Source organism: Tursiops truncatus, chromosome 13 (assembly GCF_011762595.2).
Source record: "Tursiops truncatus isolate mTurTru1 chromosome 13, mTurTru1.mat.Y, whole genome shotgun sequence".
NCBI lineage: Eukaryota > Metazoa > Chordata > Mammalia > Artiodactyla > Delphinidae > Tursiops > Tursiops truncatus.
Genome location: NC_047046.1, coordinates 17,941,408 through 17,958,159, shown reverse-complemented (window position 1 = coordinate 17,958,159; position 16,752 = coordinate 17,941,408). Strand labels below are relative to the sequence as shown.

Genomic DNA, 16,752 nt, shown 5'->3' with positions numbered 1-16,752 from the left:
CCTGCTGGTTGTGTGTCTTCCCTGCAGCCCTCAAAGACTTGGCGCTCCTGCTGCATCATACTCATCTGCGAACTTGCAGGGACCAGCCCATGGAGGGCACACAGCGAGTGTTCATTTAACAAATCAAGGCAAATGGATGAATGTCTGTTCACCGCTGTTCTTGAACTTCATACAGCAGCAGATATCCCGTAAATGTTTCTGTTGGTACTTCGTGACCCAACTCCCTTATATCATGTCCCGAATGTACTCTGCCTTGTGTGGCTCATGGGAGGGCAATGTTATTTCTCCTGATGTGGTAAAAATGTCACACGTGTGACTCTGCTGTTAATGATTATCCAACAATGCCCAAACTGACGCATGTTTCGAAGTCTACAGTGAAAGAAGCCTTCTGAGAGATCTCCTTACCCGTCTCCATCGAGGTGGATTTTTGTGTCGCTCCACAGTCGGAGAACCATCCCAATGGTACAGCTTTTACTACGTGGGAGGGAAGAGAAGACGCCTAGAGTTAGGGTCCACCCGCCTGCACGTGGTCTTCCCTCGCTGTGTCTCCACCCAGCCTGTCCAGCTCATGGGGGACCCACCACCTGCCCTGCATCCAGCTGCCTAGGTGTGTATCTGGGAGAAGCTCTAAGGCTGTCTGCAAGGACTGCTCACCACTGAATTCCAGAAGATGTGGGTCTGGGATGGCCAGTGACCCCAGCTTAGAGACAGTCACAGGGAACTCTGACCCCAGCATTCTGGTGTGGCTGCAGCTCCCTAAATGCCAGGTCTCAGCTGCGGCTCTCGGGGGCCAGGAGTAACCAGCTGACCACACGCCCACATTGCAGCAGGGTTGAAGCCGCTGATGGCTGGCACACGCCTGGCACAAGGCCACACACAGTCCGGGGGACACAGGCAGGTCGTGGCAGCCACCCCCAGCCTCCTGTCCTGGAGTGACAGGGGAGGGGAGAGTGCCAACACCATGACTGGAGTTCACTTCTGGACCTCTGTTTCTGTACCTTTTGTGCAGCTGCTGTTTTAAAAACTAGTTTAATCTGCTTTTGTTTTGCCCATCCTAACAGTGAAATGATACCTGACCACTTTAGAGCCTGGCGCCGCTGAGAAACACAGAGGAAAAGAAAGGGCTTTATCAGAGGGTCTCCTCGGATCACTATGAAAACTCTTCAGGCATTTGAAAAAGAGTCTGCTTGTGAGAAACAGCCGTCACTGCCAAGGGCAGCTCAGACAATCTCCAGGGATCCTGTGCTGACATCCCCGCTACCGCCTAACAGCCCCCCAGGGAGTACAGTTACACACACGCGACTGTGCACACAGGCAGCTCTGGGGTTCAAGGAACCCACTCTCCCTCCAGAGCTTCGGCAGCCACGGGGGATCTTTTCCACCCTCTGCTTCTGTATCTGTGGGGAAGGTAGTTTTAAGCCCTTTGGGTCAAAGTGGGCTAAGCCTTTTGTGTTGGGCAAATTCTCTGGTGCCACCCTGCAGTCCTACCCATTCTTTTTTTTTTAACATCTTTATTGGAGTATAATTGCTTTACAATGTTATGTTAGTTTCTACTGTATGACAAAGTGAATCAGCTGTATGTATACATATATCCCCATATCCCCTCCCTCTTGCGTCTCCCTCCCACCCTCCCTATCCCACCCCTCTAGGTGGTCACAAAGCACCGAGCTGATCTCCCTGTGCGATGCGGCTCCTTCTCACTAGCTAACTAGTTTACATTTGTCCTACCCATTCTTGATGGGTTAATGATATTTCCTTTGTAGAGCTACAAAATAAAATTGACGTTGAGACTCAGAGCTCCCAGGGTTACTCAGCTGTGTCGCACGGGGGAGAGGCAAGAAGGGGGCCGCTGGGAGCCCAAGACAGACATGTAGAAAGCCCAGGCTGGAGGGTGCCCTGGGAGGATGTGGGCAGACCTGGACACTCGCCCTTTTTCAGCACCGACGACCCACACCAGGGACTGGAAATGAGGAGAGAAAACGGCACAGAGAGCTACATGGAGCACAGACTGGGGAGCCACAGGCCCAGGTCCGTGGCAGGCGGAGACGAAACGGTCCTTAGGAAACCAGGGCAGCATCTAAACTGCCCTCCTCCGTTAAGTGCAGAGATGGGGAAGAGCCTGGTGAGAGCTACACACGGTGGGCAGAAGGCCACGGAAGACTTCCGCTCAGGGTCTCAACCTGGAGTCAAGAGTGCAGACCAGAGACCAGGACACGACTGTAACAACTGTGCCAATTCCATCACGTCCCCTTATCTGTTATTGCTGTGAGTCTCCACTAGTCCTGTAATGAGTGACAGTGAGATTTTTACAGTGAAGGAGGGCCTGTGGGTTTATATATATGGGAAGTGGGGACGGGACACGTGGTCAGGGAAACTGGGTCTTTTTAGAGGAAGCACAGCCCTGAAGGATAAAACGGGTGGGTGGGGGTACCTCTAGGGGAAGGAAACGGTCCCCGGTCCCCAGGGCCGGTGCGGCAGGGACAGAGAAGCGGGCGGGGCCTGCGCGGGGGCTGGAGGTGTAGGAAGGAGACAGGCCTGTCCTTTACGGGCTGCAGAACACTAACAAGTGGAGGACGGTGTTCGTGCTCACAGCACCCACGGTGTTCCCGAATCTGAAACAAAATAACCCCAGATGGCCCCTGCAGGGCAGCTGCTCTGATCCCCAGAGGAAGCACGTGTAGATGTGACTCCAGGGGAGAACCCGTGAGCCCGCTGTGGCTGGCGTCATCCCATGCTCTCTCCTGACACTGCACTTGGACCCCCTCTCCTCGCGGGGAGTCCTTTTGGGGGCACCTCATCTCTCTCTTTTTTTGAATAGGAAACAAAATCTCATGGCAGGAATTTAGAAAAACAAATGTATCATGCTCTCAGCAGGCCAAAGGCTTCTGTAAGGACGAGGGCTTTGTTTTCAAGCTGGAGATGGATAAAAGCGCCCAGTTCCCGGCCCCTATGCCTGGGCGTGGGGGACGCTGCATCCGGCCCGACAACAGGAAGGTCCATGTGGTTCCCGCTCACACTCTGAAGCCTCTTGACCCATGTCCCCAGCACAGGAGACCAGCACTGGCCTTAGAGTTGGCACCTGTGCTTGGGCTGTGGCGCAGGCTGGGACAGCGGAGGGGACGCTGGCCTGAGCGCACAGTGTGCAGCAGAGGCGAGAGGACCCAGGGAGCGGGGACACACTGAGAACTGAGGCTGGTGCCCAGCGGGCAGAGGAGGGGCAGGGCGCTTCAGAGAGTGGGTGAGAATGAGCACGTGGGCCTGTGTGTAAAGAACGGTCTCAGGGTGCTCGTGTGTCTAACCTTCGTCCATCTAGACTGTGAGCTCCAAGGGAGCAGAGGCCGGTCTCTCCCACTGATGTAGCCCCCACGCCTGGCAGGGCACCTGGCAGGACACCTGGCAGGACACCTGGCACACTGAAAGCGTGTGCGAACAAGGGCACGCCCCGTGACGGTATGAACAGATTGGTGAACGAGGGGGCACAGGGGACAACGAATGGGAAGGGAATGAGTGGGTCTACACCACAGGTCTACAATAAAAACCCAGTTGTGAGTCCCAGCTCTGTTACTAGGATGGCCTTGGTGTAACCACTCCAGCCTCTTGGGCTTCTGACTCCTTGTTTGTAAAACGCGAGTCATAGGACCGCCTACCCCACGGGGCGAGATGCTTATGAAGCAGCGGGTTAACTGCTCTGTGCTCTCTGAGCAAAGCCACGGAGATGACCTGGAGGGGGCGGGGGGCAGCCTCCTATGAGGCCCTGGTGGCTCGGGCTGAGACGATGGGCACATTCTCCAGGGAGGCAGCTTCCAGCTCAGGGCCAGAGAGCATTGCTGGGATGGATGACACATGGTGGGGGAAGTCCTGCCCCCAAAGGCCCTCAGAAAGGCCGGCCAGCCACTCCAAGAACAAACATAACCGTAACACCGTTGAACGTCTCTTTGCCGCGTGACCAACGGACGGAGCCCCGGCCACTTCTGAGGGCACCTGCCTGGGAGCACCCCAACCTGGAGCCCGGAGCCCTGTGGTCTCCAAGGGGCTCCTCGGAGCTCACCCCTTAAAGCACATCCTGACACAGGTCCTTCCAGATCCAGACTTCCCCACCAGCTGAGGCTACGGGCGCCAGCTTGGACTCATGTCCCTAAGTGAGCTGCAGAAGCTCACTCAGAATGCTCCTATGTACTGGGAACGAGGTCATAAAGGAAACACCTTCCCTTTTAGTTCATTTACTTGTGACAAGCAGTGGAGTCCTGGCCACGAGTGTGGAACGAACCCCACACTTCCCCATCACTGGGCCCGTCACCCCAGGTTCTGGTGATGGTTCCCTCCATCCCTGAGCTTACAGGCTCTTTGAGGCCGAGAACCGTGGTTACTATTGCTTCTCTGTTTTCCTGGGCTGAGCCTACTGCCTCATACACAGGAGAAGGCAAATGAATGGTTTGCTTAATGAACGAGCAAATTAATGAATGATGAATAAAGGGCGTCTACTTTAATCCAGTTTTAACAACTTCAGGTTCTGCAATGAGCTCACTCGCATTAACTTATCCTAGAGGTAAGGAGAGTCGTGCACCTTCATTTCGCACACATAACAGGGTCTATGATATAACTAACCTGGCCTCCAGTTATTGGGAAATCCCAAACCTCTCCTCAAGCCTCTGACCCAGGACCCATCAACAAGTACTTGGGAATCCACGGGATATGAATACGGCATAAGGTGCTCGATACAACGCCGATCGATCACATACTTCTACATGGGATGGTCGGCCTGGAGGGCGCCTTCCTGCTTTACCTGGCTGGCTCTTGCTTGTCCTGGGGTGTTCGCCACAGCCGTCACCTCCTTCAGGAAGCCCTCCTGGTTAAGGTGCCCTCCTCTAGGGCACCCCTGATAGGACCCAGGGTTAAATCTCTAAGCACAGTGCAGACCCTGAGCTCTCTGAGAGCAGAGACTGGACCTAGCACAGCACTCGGCACACAAGAGCTAAAATCAGGGGCTCCACCGTTCCCAGTGCCTGATCACCCCATCACCTACCATCACCAGCCCCCGTGGATGTGGGACCCTGAAAACCTTCTTCCAGAAGCAACTCTTGCCCCCATCAGAGAAAGGAGCCGCCGTCCATCAGACTCACCTTTCCTTACTGGAAAAGTCGACTCCCAGCAGGATACTCTCCTCCGTGTCCTGGCGCCCGCTGCTGTCCACCACCACCATGTAGCGGGCCCGCTCAGCCCAGGCGCTCTCCAAGCGCACAGCCTAGACAGGCAAAGATGCTCTTACTGGCCTGCCTTGCCAGATGGTCACCCCTTTCCTTCACCAATCCAAGACCAAAGACTTTTGTTTCTACCTTTCCCCCGTGAGTTTAGGAATTTAGATGAAAACTCCTACGTCTCGTTTATATCCCCAGCATGAAGGATGGTACCTGGCTCAGAGGAGACCCCCAAAGTTTGTTAAAGGGGTTAACAAATGAATTCCAGTGAATGATGATTCCAGCTTAGCACAGACTGACCCAGAGACCTGACACCCCCTTTGTCTGCACCTCTGGGTACCGAGGAGCAGAGCGGGCTTTGGCTTTTGAGAACGGTTTGGGAGAACTTGCTCTGATGTAAGAGCCCCACCCCCCCAAGCCCCTGCTCGTCAATAAGTCCCTACCAAATTTCACAATTAAAAATTAAAACTTGCCACTCGCGTCTCTTCTTACCAGCTTGATTCTATCTTCACAACGCAGAAGGTTGATCATTACTTGAAGATGTTGAGGCAGGTCCCCTGTTGGATCAATGAAGAAAGTTTAAAAAAGGTCACCCACCCATTTTCTAGGCAGGATAGGTTAGAATAGGCTGATTCCGAGGGTCTGAAAGAAGACCTGGACTTCCCTTAGTCCACTCCTGAATGTTTTGCATGAGGATGGGTGAGACAGTTTATTGCCACGTTTTTAAAAGTTGCTTTTATTTTCTGAAATAATTGCAATACGGGTTGCATAATGAAAATCTGAAAATGAAGACAAGTCTAGAGGAGAAATGTTATTAAATTCAGGCAAACATGACTTTGCGGCGGGGTGGGGGGCAGCAGAAACTATAGACACAGCTGAAGACAGGGATTTGCTAAGGGTTGGTCTGAAGGAAAAAGGACTGGGGGTCATTTCCTGCTTTCAACTCCTACATTTTCCATAAGAGAGAGACATGACTTCTACAACCAGGAGGGGAAATGTTTAAGTGACTCCATAGCGAGCAGGTACGTGCTGGGTACCCAGAGACATAATCTGATTAAACAGCAATGTCATTTTTTTCTTGCTAAAAATTATGTACTCGTTTGTTTGTACCTCCTTGGTTATTTAAAAGAGGCAGTAATGGGGCTTCCCTGGTGGCGCAGTGGTTGCGAGTCCACCTGCCAATGCAGGGGACATGGGTTTGTGCCCCGGTCCGGGAAGTTCCCACATGCCTTGGAGCGGCTGGGTCCGTGAGCCATGGCTGCTGAGCCTGCGCCTCCGGAGCCTGTGCTCCTCAATGGGAGAGGCCACAGCAGTGAGAGGCCCGCGTAGCACCAAAAAAAAAAAAAAAAAAAAAGAGGCAGTAATCCAGAGTCAGCTTTTGAACATCTCTGAGCGGCCCCAGGGTCCCAGGGGTGCCTCTGGGCTATAGGGACGGGAGGAAAGGTTCTCTGAGGCAGTGAGTCTCCACAGCTACGCAGGATCCACCTCACCGAAGAAGGGCTGTGTGTCCCAGGCACAGGGGCCCCCGTACCTGAGCTTCGTAACTAGCAAGGAGCGAGGGTGGCTCCAGTGCCACTTTTTTCCTAGCTTGTGTATTTCAAAAAAAAAATGTCTGCATGGGGTTCTTTCTGAAGAAATGGTTCATCTGTAAAGATGCTGATCTAGAAGGAAGTGCAGGGAGTAACTCATAGAAAATCCATATTCATTTCAATTTGTGCAACACCCTGAAGAAAGAGAATTATCTTTACCTAGGGGTGAAACAGGAATAAAGACACAGACTTACTAGAGAATGGACTTGAGGCTATGGGGAGGGGGAAGTGTAAACGGTGACAAAGCGATAAAGAGGCATGGACATATATACACTACCAAACGTAAGGTAGATACCTAGTGGGAAGCAGCCGCATAGCACAGGGAGATCAGCTCGGTGCTTTGTGACCGCCTGGAGGGGTGGGATAGGGAGGGTGGGAGGGAGGGAGACGCAAGCGGGAAGAGATATGGGAATATATGTATATATATAACTGATTCATTTTGTTGTGAAGCTGAAACTAACATACCATTGTAAAGCAATTATACTCCAATAAAGATGTTAAAAAAAAAAAAAAAAAAAGAATTATCTTTAAAAAAAAAAATTACCCTATAGATCACAATTAGAACCCCAGAGGAATCAATCCATTGGATGGGTTTTTGCAAAAGCGTCCTTTGAATTTTAGGGGAGATTGACAAATGATGTCCAAATGGTACTTCCTGCCTCAGAGAGGAATCAGGTCGTTGGAAACGTGCCCCCTCGTCTGTTCTCTTACAGGATCCCACAGTGGAAGACACCCTACACTGGCACCACGTCCTATGAGGGACGACTTGGAGGTAACGGTCCCTGTTCCCATCTTGTCCCCAACAGCACCCTCACCTGTCGTGTCACCAGCGTGATTGGGATGGCACACAACCACCATGGCTGGTTCTGGGCCCACCTGGGCCCCACCCCCACCCCCACGATCCACTCCGAATCGCAGCAGCGCACAGACGAAAGCAGAAACCAACCCCTTAACTGATGAGTGGCTCAGTGAAAGGGACGTTTTCCACACAGTGGGACTGTCTGCTGAGATGTGCAATTGCTGACAGAGAAAAATCCCAACCCCGGCCTGGTAGCCACACACAGTCTCTGTACGTTCAAGTGTCCAGTAAGCAAAAAAAAAAAGGTACGTTCAAGTGTCCAGTAAGCAAAAAAAAAAAAAGGCAGAGAATGTGAGCCTAAAGCATAGGTCAGCCCTGGAAAGAGTGAGGCTCAGCCTGACTGGACTGGCTGACATGAGCTGCATTACTTGACATGGACAGAGTGAACCCTCCACTGTACTCGGCTCAGCATGGGGCTTCGCTTAGGGGACTGTGGGTCGTCCAGGGGACTTGACGTGACGTCTAGTCTGTGCCTGCCCCAGGGTCTACTGAGCATCTGTGGACAGTGGGCGCCCCCCGTCTCTTGGAGTTCACCAGCCCTCCTAGACCCTAGGGCGGAAGAGCCAGCACACTAGGCTTCCTTCCTACTCCCGTGTACATGCCAGAGATGTGCCAACCAGCAGGACTTCGGGTTTTTACACGACGGTTTTGCAGTCACACACAGGCTCACACACAGTACAAAAATATTCTTTGAATTAGAGGAAGGAGACATTTCATACTTAGGGAACAAAGCTGAGCACTGGCTTTGTTTACGGGTTATGGTTAAGACACAAGCAACAGTTACACTCTTAACAGGGCAGAACCGTTAGCAAATTCAAGAACGAAGGTTCTGTTCATAGTGGTATTGTACCAGCAGTCACCGTAGCAATAATTACAGCAATGTACGCTGAGCACCTAAGAGAAGGTAAGTCTGTTTATGTGCGTAAATTTTAAATTCCACGACGTCTGAGTTACCAATATTTGATGCCCGTTGTAAAGATTAGGAAACCGAGGCTTAGAAGTTGACGATGAAGGTTCTGTACGGCTGTCGAACTGGGATCAGAAGCCACGTCTGTCTGGCTCCAAAGCAAATATTCTTTCCATGAAACACACTGTCTCCTTGGGCAGGAAGATCGTTTCCTTAGCTTAAAACAGACCTAAATCTTGATTATAAACATCAGTATGTGAAAATATTGACTGAGCCTTCGTGTTTGCTATAAAATGCAAGATAGGAAGTTCTAACCTAAGCACTCAGCTCCCAAATGAGGCTGGATGACTTGAGGTGAGACAAACAAGATGATCCAAGTGACAAAAAAAACTGGCCCCAACTGCTAGCTGCTTTGACCTGCCATTGTTCTGAAAGGCAGAGGCCTTTCCAGCTCCTACTCCGACACGTGCTGCCCGTTCAAGAAGTTCCTGCAGAGGCTCCCCGCCAGCTACAAAGATCCACTTGTACGCAAGTGTTTCCTGAACTCCTCTCTCCAAACTGCCTTCAGGTTCAGAGTCAAGTCACCTAAGAAAACCAGTCTTGTTACTTTGCAGGCATCTCTTATTTGCTTCCTTTTGGACCTCAATTAATACTCAGTTTGATCCCCACTTTATCACTTCTGTCTACTTCCAAAAAAACAAACCCACCGTTAAAGAATAAGGACTTCCCACTCCAGTACATGCCCAAGGCTCGTAAAGAAATTCCCCAAATGAGAGTTTTCCAAAAGCTCAGAGAAATGACGTACTAGGCACGTAGGACCCCAGGGTGGTTATTTTCAAGGGGACCACATCTGGCTATAAGGCGTTCTGGTGCATTTGTTAAAAAGTCGTCCTGTAACTTAAAATCTGCAGTTAACTGATACACTGGGTAGGAAATCTTTATATCCAAACAGAAAGCTGCTGACCTTCTTACGTAGACACCGTGGCCAAAGGGTCGCCGGCTCCCGGTGCCATCTGGAAAACGTGCGTCCCTGCTCGAGAGCCTCTCCCTGCAGCTGTCATTACAAACCTGTGCTCCGCTATTTCCCTGGCCTTGAAAACCAGCAAAGTGCTCACCACCAGTAATGGAGGGTTCCTCTGTGGCCCAGAAAATAAGTCCCAGGGTAAGAGCGTCAATTTAGAGCCATCACCTGCATGCTTGTGGGGATGCTGAAGACTCCGCTGGCCTTGAGGGCTGCTTCCCTGTTGTAAGAAGAGGGCTGCTCCTTTCACCATGAAAAAACTCTCACTTAAGCTGCGGGGGGGGGAAAAAAACCAGAGCGCAGTTAGGCTGGAATTCACAGAGGAGAATGGGCAGAGACATGCTGCAGAGGAAAGGCTGGAGAGTGGCATGTAAAGTGCAAATGGGATAAAATAGCTTCTATAGTAATTTCACACCATACTCCCCCCAAACCTTTGCTACAAGCCTGCTGCTGGAGAGTTTACGTGATAAAATAATGCTTCGGCTAAAACACCCAAGGTTCTCCGTGGGCTCCTCCAGAGCTAGGAGCCCCATCCTGCAAGATGCTGTAAAGGGACCACTCTGTAATACAACATCTTCTAAAAATAGAGACCAGCTCTCTGATGAGCAGAGGGTGGCTCCCTTCTTGAATTTTTCGTACTCTTGCTGTTGATCTTTGCTTCTAACTCTCTGAACTTTTAACAACCTCACTGCTTCTTGGTGTCTTCCCTTTACAGAATACAAGGAAGATGAAATCAACTTTCACTATCTGTTTGCATCTTAAGAAAAGTGGGTGGCTATTGACCAGTTTAACTTAGTCAAGCTTGCTGTGTGGAAAACCTGTAGAAAATCTCAAGTTGACCCAATGAATTTCTCAGCAGAATGAATCTTTGGTCTTTGTTATTTTAATAAAAGCAATCACATTTATATTCAACATATAATTTTAAAAATTACAATAAAAAATTTCACTTTCACGATTTGGCTACCAAAACAAAATCTTTATCTTATGCAGAAATTAAGACTGTATAAACCAATGGACTGTATTAGCTATTAATTACCACCAATTATTTAAAAATAACATCATCTCTGAAAACTACACATAAGACACACCAAAATTAAGTGTTTTTTTTCTGTGGGGGGAGGGTTGTACCACCTATAATTATCTTCTATTTCTTAGCATCTTCCAAACTTACTATATTGAGCAAATATTAACTTTTATAAATGATTTTTTAATTTTCAAAGTAATATAAACATGTACTATACTTTACAATGCAAAAACATTTCATGTTTATTAATTTTGTGAAAGAAGATCACAAATTATAGGGAACTATACAAATCATTCATTCTCTCTTCAGCAACCAATAAACAATTTGATTTGAAAAAAAAATCTCTAAGTAACAGAAGTGCTATTTTTTTTTTTAATAGAAAGCAAAGCAATTCCTGACAGAAACACAAGGACATTTTCTGTAATATAAAACAGCAAAATCACCACTGCCCCAGACAGCTAATGTAAGTAGTTAAACACTCTCATCCTGGACTAAAAAACTCAGCTAAGTCTAAAATACAACCCTAGGAGCTAAGAAAACTCACCACATGGACTAGCATTTAAGTCAGCAGCTCCTGGAACTGAAAAATGGTTGTCTTCCATACTATGAAGTCCATAATAAAATCTGTTCATTTTTCTGGTTAAATTCTCACGCTAAAAATCATGACGGCTCAAATACCAAATATGAAGGTTTCAGTTCTGCCCCTCTCATCCAGGCCTTTGAGTTACGGACAACTTGGCTTTCTCTCCTTCCTAAAGGCAACGCTTTACATATGGACAGCACTTCTGCATCTACCATCATGCATGTACTGCCAAGTCATCCTTTCCACTCTGTGAGTCCCGTATCTGTGCTGCAAGTTTCAAGTGTTGAGGAGCCCAGGACTATAAATAATGGAAGAAACGAGAAGCACCCTTTCTGTGAGGCTCACTTACCCACGGGAGACAAAAAGCTCTTTAGCATCCATTGGCCAACAGAAAATCCAGGTTGTCTAGTTTTAGCAAATTGCAGACTTACCCAACACTTTTCCACCCCCGAAACGTATCACCCACTCCTTCCTTAAAACCCTACAACTGAGTTTGCTTTCAGAACTATGCTGTTTTAGAGAGACACGATCACTTACTACCTATTCTCATCACTGTCTGAAAGACTCCAAAACACATGAAACTTCAAACAACAATCAGTTCATCGAAGCAGCTGGGGGAAAAAAATCTTTGCAAGGCATCATCAACCTGTTTTTGTTCATGAGTTTAAAAAAAAAAAAATCCATACTGACCAGAAACCTGAGCCCTCTGGAAACCGCCAGCCATTGACGGTGACCTTTGCCTTGGAAATCATGGGCAAAAATTCCCCTTGGTTTCCCTTACATTTCCTTGGGGGAAAAAAAAAAAAAAAGGAACAATGCAAAAGCATAGGCTGGTTTTATCCCGTGATCACTTACAAGGCCAGTTGTTCCTCAGTGTTCCTGAGGCCAATACGGAATCACAGCCTCCCAGCCTACACGTGAAGTCAGGGGGCTGTGTGGACGGGGGCCCTGAACACTGTGCCTCTGTCCTCCTCCCGAAATTAGTCACAGGCGTTTACTGTAAAGAGGAGATTTGAAGCTGCAGGGAAGCTCAGAGAACAACACATCATCCCAAGCCCGCGAGATGGTCCTGCATCTGCAGAGACAGTAAGCAGATACAGCACGAGGAAAACCTCACTGGATGACTCTCGGAGGCGAGAGGCCACAGAGCACGGCAGTCATGGGACTTAGGAAAACGAGACACAGATATTCTTTATGACCCTGTTTCCCGTCTTCTGCTCTGAGCTCACTCTGGGCCCAGAGCCTCCTGCGCCCTGTGGGCGGCTGACGTGAACACTCTCTCCCAGCCAGGGGCCAGGGCTCTGATAGGAGAGGCGCAGAACCCGATTCAATCCATCAGTCTCAAGACACCCCGCCGGGGAAGGCAGTCCCTTAGGAAATCCATTTCGGGGTTGGGGGTGGGGGGCACTCGTACTTTACTAGGTTCTGGGGACAAGGAAACCAACTCACAAACCACCCATCCCAACTATGGAGAAATCAGCCTTCTGCCCAAAGATGCTGGTGCCCTGAAGAGAGCGACTAAAGCTCCAGGAGGTCAGACCCAGGCAAACAAAATGGAAAAGTCCTGACGGCGGATTAAGAACAAGTTCAGCCCCTGGCCTCCCTCCTCCATCCTCACCGCTTTTATCTCCACAATACAGATATGTCTCAGACCCCGGTTTTAGGAGATGACACGGGCTCATAATTTCTGCAGGGCACTGCAGACAGACAGGATCCTCCAGAAAACCCCAGCCCTCAGAGCAGCAACAGTCAGTGTCATCCAGAAACCAAGACACGGCAGGGGCGGGTGGGGGGGGGCCCGAAATCAGCGGTGGCGATACTTACTAACTTGGGCTGGAAACCTCTGAAGAGCAGAAGTAGGGAGCTGGCTGGCTGGAGGTGCAGACGTCAGTACAACAGAAAAGGTCCGGGACTGCTGTGGTCACATCATGAATTGAACTGCCCCCAGCCCCTGCCTTTCCCGCCCTCCAGAGAAGGATAAACGTCTGAAGAAGAGGCTGGACGGAGCCGTCCAGGAAAGCAGAGTCCCGGTCCCGATGGCGTTCCCACCCAGACGGCAAATGGCTCTGGTGGAACTCTCGTCCTTCCCTGATATTTGGGTTTAAAAAGGCCCTTGTCCCTGCACATCCTGATGAAAGAGGGCCATTCACAGGGAGCAAAACAGCTGAAGTTCCTCTAATCACTTTACTCCTACGGCTTTGCAGTGGGCCTTGGGAATGAGCAGCAGGGTGTGTATTAGAAACCGCGAGGAAAAACAGCTTGTGGCCCAGTAACCCGCCCCGAGCCATGAGGACCCCATCCTTGTTCAAACCGTCACATATCACCAACCATTCACCCAACAGTGACCGTGGGCAGCGGCCACCGTTAGTTATTGGGTGTTTTCACAAGCACCGTTTCATTCTCGAAATCCTTCGGTCGTGCTAATCACTCCTGGAGGAGGCAAATCTGGGGTGTGGGGGACGGCATTCCAGGTAGAGGTCAGCAGGTGCTCTGAGAACCTCAAACAAGGGGCGCAGGGCAGGCTGCAGCGGGAAAGCAGGTGCGGGCCCTGGAGGGTGCGGGCCGGGACTCCGAAACCCACCCAGCGGGAGCAGCTGGAAATAAAGTCAGCGTGCAACCAACCACAGTGCAGGGCAGGATGAGATGAGTCCCCTGCCAGAGGAACCCTGTAGGGCTGGGAAAAGGAAATGTCTAAGTGATGGGTTCTGGAACATTCTGTGAAGGAAGGGCACTGAGTAGACTTCTGGGAGGGCCTCGTCTGGAAGGTTCTCCCAGCTCCCAGATGATCGATTAATCCTCACACAAGAGGATTAAGTGAAACATACACTACGATTATGCTTATTTTGCAGTTGAGGAAACTTCAGCTGCAGGAGCGTAATCTTTACAAGATGGGATGAGACCCACTTCTCTCGGGCCCACGCCCACCTTCTTAACCCCTGGAACGCCCTCGCCTCTGCCCGTCCAGAGTGAGAATCAGAGCGGAGACCCTGCAGCCACCTCTGCCCTGCCTGCCCTGACGGCCAAGCTCAGCATCACCAAGGAGTAAGGACAGGACCCATCCCCAGTCCTCCTTCCCAGCACGTGACTGCATCAGAGGCGCGGGAAAGATGCAGGGAAACATCCTCAGAGAGAGAAGACTGGGCATCAGCCCCCGGGGGGCAAGCAGCAGGGCTGCCACCATCACAGTAATGGGCCAGGACACATCAATCGGTCCTTCTGGACTGAATGGGGATCCTGGGGGGCTGGAGGGGGGGGGGAGCAGCACAGCCATGCTGGTCAAGAAGCTGCTTCTCAGCAAGAGCACCGCCACTGCCCGAGCGCCCACCACGTGGTAGAGGCCACACGAGGCTCTCAGCTGTGCCACCCTGTCTAATTCCCAAGCTCTGCGGGGAAGGCCTTCTTTCCTCTCTGACAAATGAAGGAAGCCAGCCCAGCTCCTGAAAGCATCCCGGGGAGAGCCTGGGCAACCTCATCTTCAACCAAGGCCCCTGGGGACTCTGGTACACATGGAAGTTCTAAGAAAATACAAGGCACTGGTCTGGGAATCCATATTTCCGGGTTCTAATGCTTGGTCTATTCTGGGTACGTTCTGATATTCACTTACAGGGCTCTCTGTTCATTCATTCGAATAGCCGAGTATTTGCAGACTAAGGAGAACCACGCTAAGCCAGGCCTTAAGGGATGGGGCTGTGTGTGGGCAGTGTGGATGTGTGCCAGGCCACTTAGAAACATAATTCCTGAAGAAGGGAAACATCAGGTGCAGAAACATCACACTACAGAACAGGACACTAACGCTCCTCATTTCCAACTCTGGCCATACATCGGAAGAACCTAGGAAACTTTTCCTTCTTTTTTTTTTTTCTTTGCGGTACGCGGGCCTCTCACTGTTGTGGCCTCTCCCGTTGCGGAGCACAGGCTCCGGACGCGCAGGCTCAGCGGCCATGGCTCACGGGCCCAGCCGCTCCGCGGCATGTGGGATCTTCCCGGACCGGGGCACGAACCCGTGTCGCCCGCATCGGCAGGCGGACTCCCAACCGCTGCACCACCAGGGAAGCCCGAAACTTTTAAAACATATTCACGTCCAGGTCTAACGTCAGACAATTCTAGTTCAGAAGGTCTGTGACGAGTCCTCAGCATCTGCTTTTTTAAAAGTCCCAGAAATTGTCCCAACGCACATCCAGGGCTAAGAACCCCTGAACTTAACAGTAACAGAAGACACAGAGGAAACTGGCTCCCCTTGTGGCCTTCATAAGAGTACCTTACACACAGTAGGTACATGATAAATGTTTCTGCTGGTGGAAGATAACACCAATAAAAACGTGTGGTCCTCTCGGAAGGAGATTAACACAATCAGGTGCAATGTAGGGAGGTCACACTAGGTCAAAAAAACAAAATAATACCCTCCTTGGAAGCAGCAAAACAGGTTAGCAGATAATTGCACGTGCCCTTCTTCTACCAATACTGTCAGACTCACAGGTGTTCCTGCCCTTGAAAGGCAGCCCTGCATTACAGTCATCTGAGGTGACAATCATAACGAGGGATCAGACCTCTGATAAGCTCTGCTGTTGACAAAGCACTCTGGCTAACGTCAGCCTATTTGATCTTCATGAAGCTCTCCCATGCAGGCTGAGCGGGCATTGTTATACTCATTTTATAGATGACGAAACAGGAAGTTATTAACCGGTTATGATTTTAGGTTTTCTGATGCTACCTCTTGCAAAAAAAAAAAAAACCCCAGAGAAAATGAGCATAAAAGTATAGGCTCGGGCTTCCCTGGTGGTGCAGTGGTTGAGAGTCCGGTTGAGAGTTCGTGCCCCGGTCCGGGAAGATCCCACATGCCGCGGAGCGGCTGGGCCCGTGAGCCATGGCCGCTGAGCCTGCGCGTCCGGAGCCTGTGCTCCGCAACGGGAGAGGCCACAAGAGTGAGAGGCCCGCGTACCACAAAAAAAAAAAGAAAGTATAGGCTCAAGAAAGGATAGAAATTAAGACAACATTGTAAATCAACTATACTTCAAAAAAAAAGATTCAAATTGACTGGCCTGGTTGAAACGAACTGAACTATTGATACTTTTGCGTGGATAGAATTAACTCTCGATCGCACTCAGCTCTGCCCAGTGATTACTGAGTAGGCTGGTTTGTCCAGTGGACTTGACGATAATTCAAGAAAAAAATGGAATGCATATAAAGTTGTCACTACAGAAAAGGTGGTGCCCGTGAACACTCCCAAGAGGAGCTTCCATTAATTCCATCTAGGTTAAATACTGACTGCGCCCCTACCGTGCCTGGTCAGTGCTAAACCCTGGGAATTCAAAGTGAAACAGAAACGGTTTCTGCCCCGGAGCAACAGCACAGTCTAGTGGGTCAGACAGACGCGGGACAGTACCTGCAATGTAGCGCAGCAGGTCCCACGACGCAGGGATGTATAAGGTGCCATATATGCACACGCACGCGTGCACACACACATACACACACACACTCAGGAGGGAGGGATGCCCAGCCCAGCCGGGGGGTCCAGGGAGATCTCCCTGAAACACCACCAAGCTGGGCCTCAAAGGACCTGTAAACAGGGACAAA

The 16,752-nt window shown here is 50.4% G+C and overlaps 1 protein-coding gene across 7 annotated transcripts in view; it reads right to left on the bottom strand.

Moving 5' to 3' along the window:
* SSH1 (slingshot protein phosphatase 1) overlaps nt 1-16,752 on the bottom strand; it is a 62,222-nt gene that overhangs the window by 23,733 nt on the left and 21,737 nt on the right. For 3 of the 7 annotated variants that reach the window (XM_073790235.1, XM_033837084.2, XM_073790236.1), the window contains 4 exons: nt 9,740-9,843; nt 5,688-5,752; nt 5,121-5,242; nt 406-474 (listed from right to left, as the gene is read on the bottom strand). In XM_073790235.1, the coding sequence (XP_073646336.1) occupies nt 406-474; nt 5,121-5,242; nt 5,688-5,752; nt 9,740-9,843 (360 nt within the window). The other 4 variants (XM_073790237.1, XM_033837085.2, XM_073790238.1 and 1 more) reach the window with 4 other exon arrangements.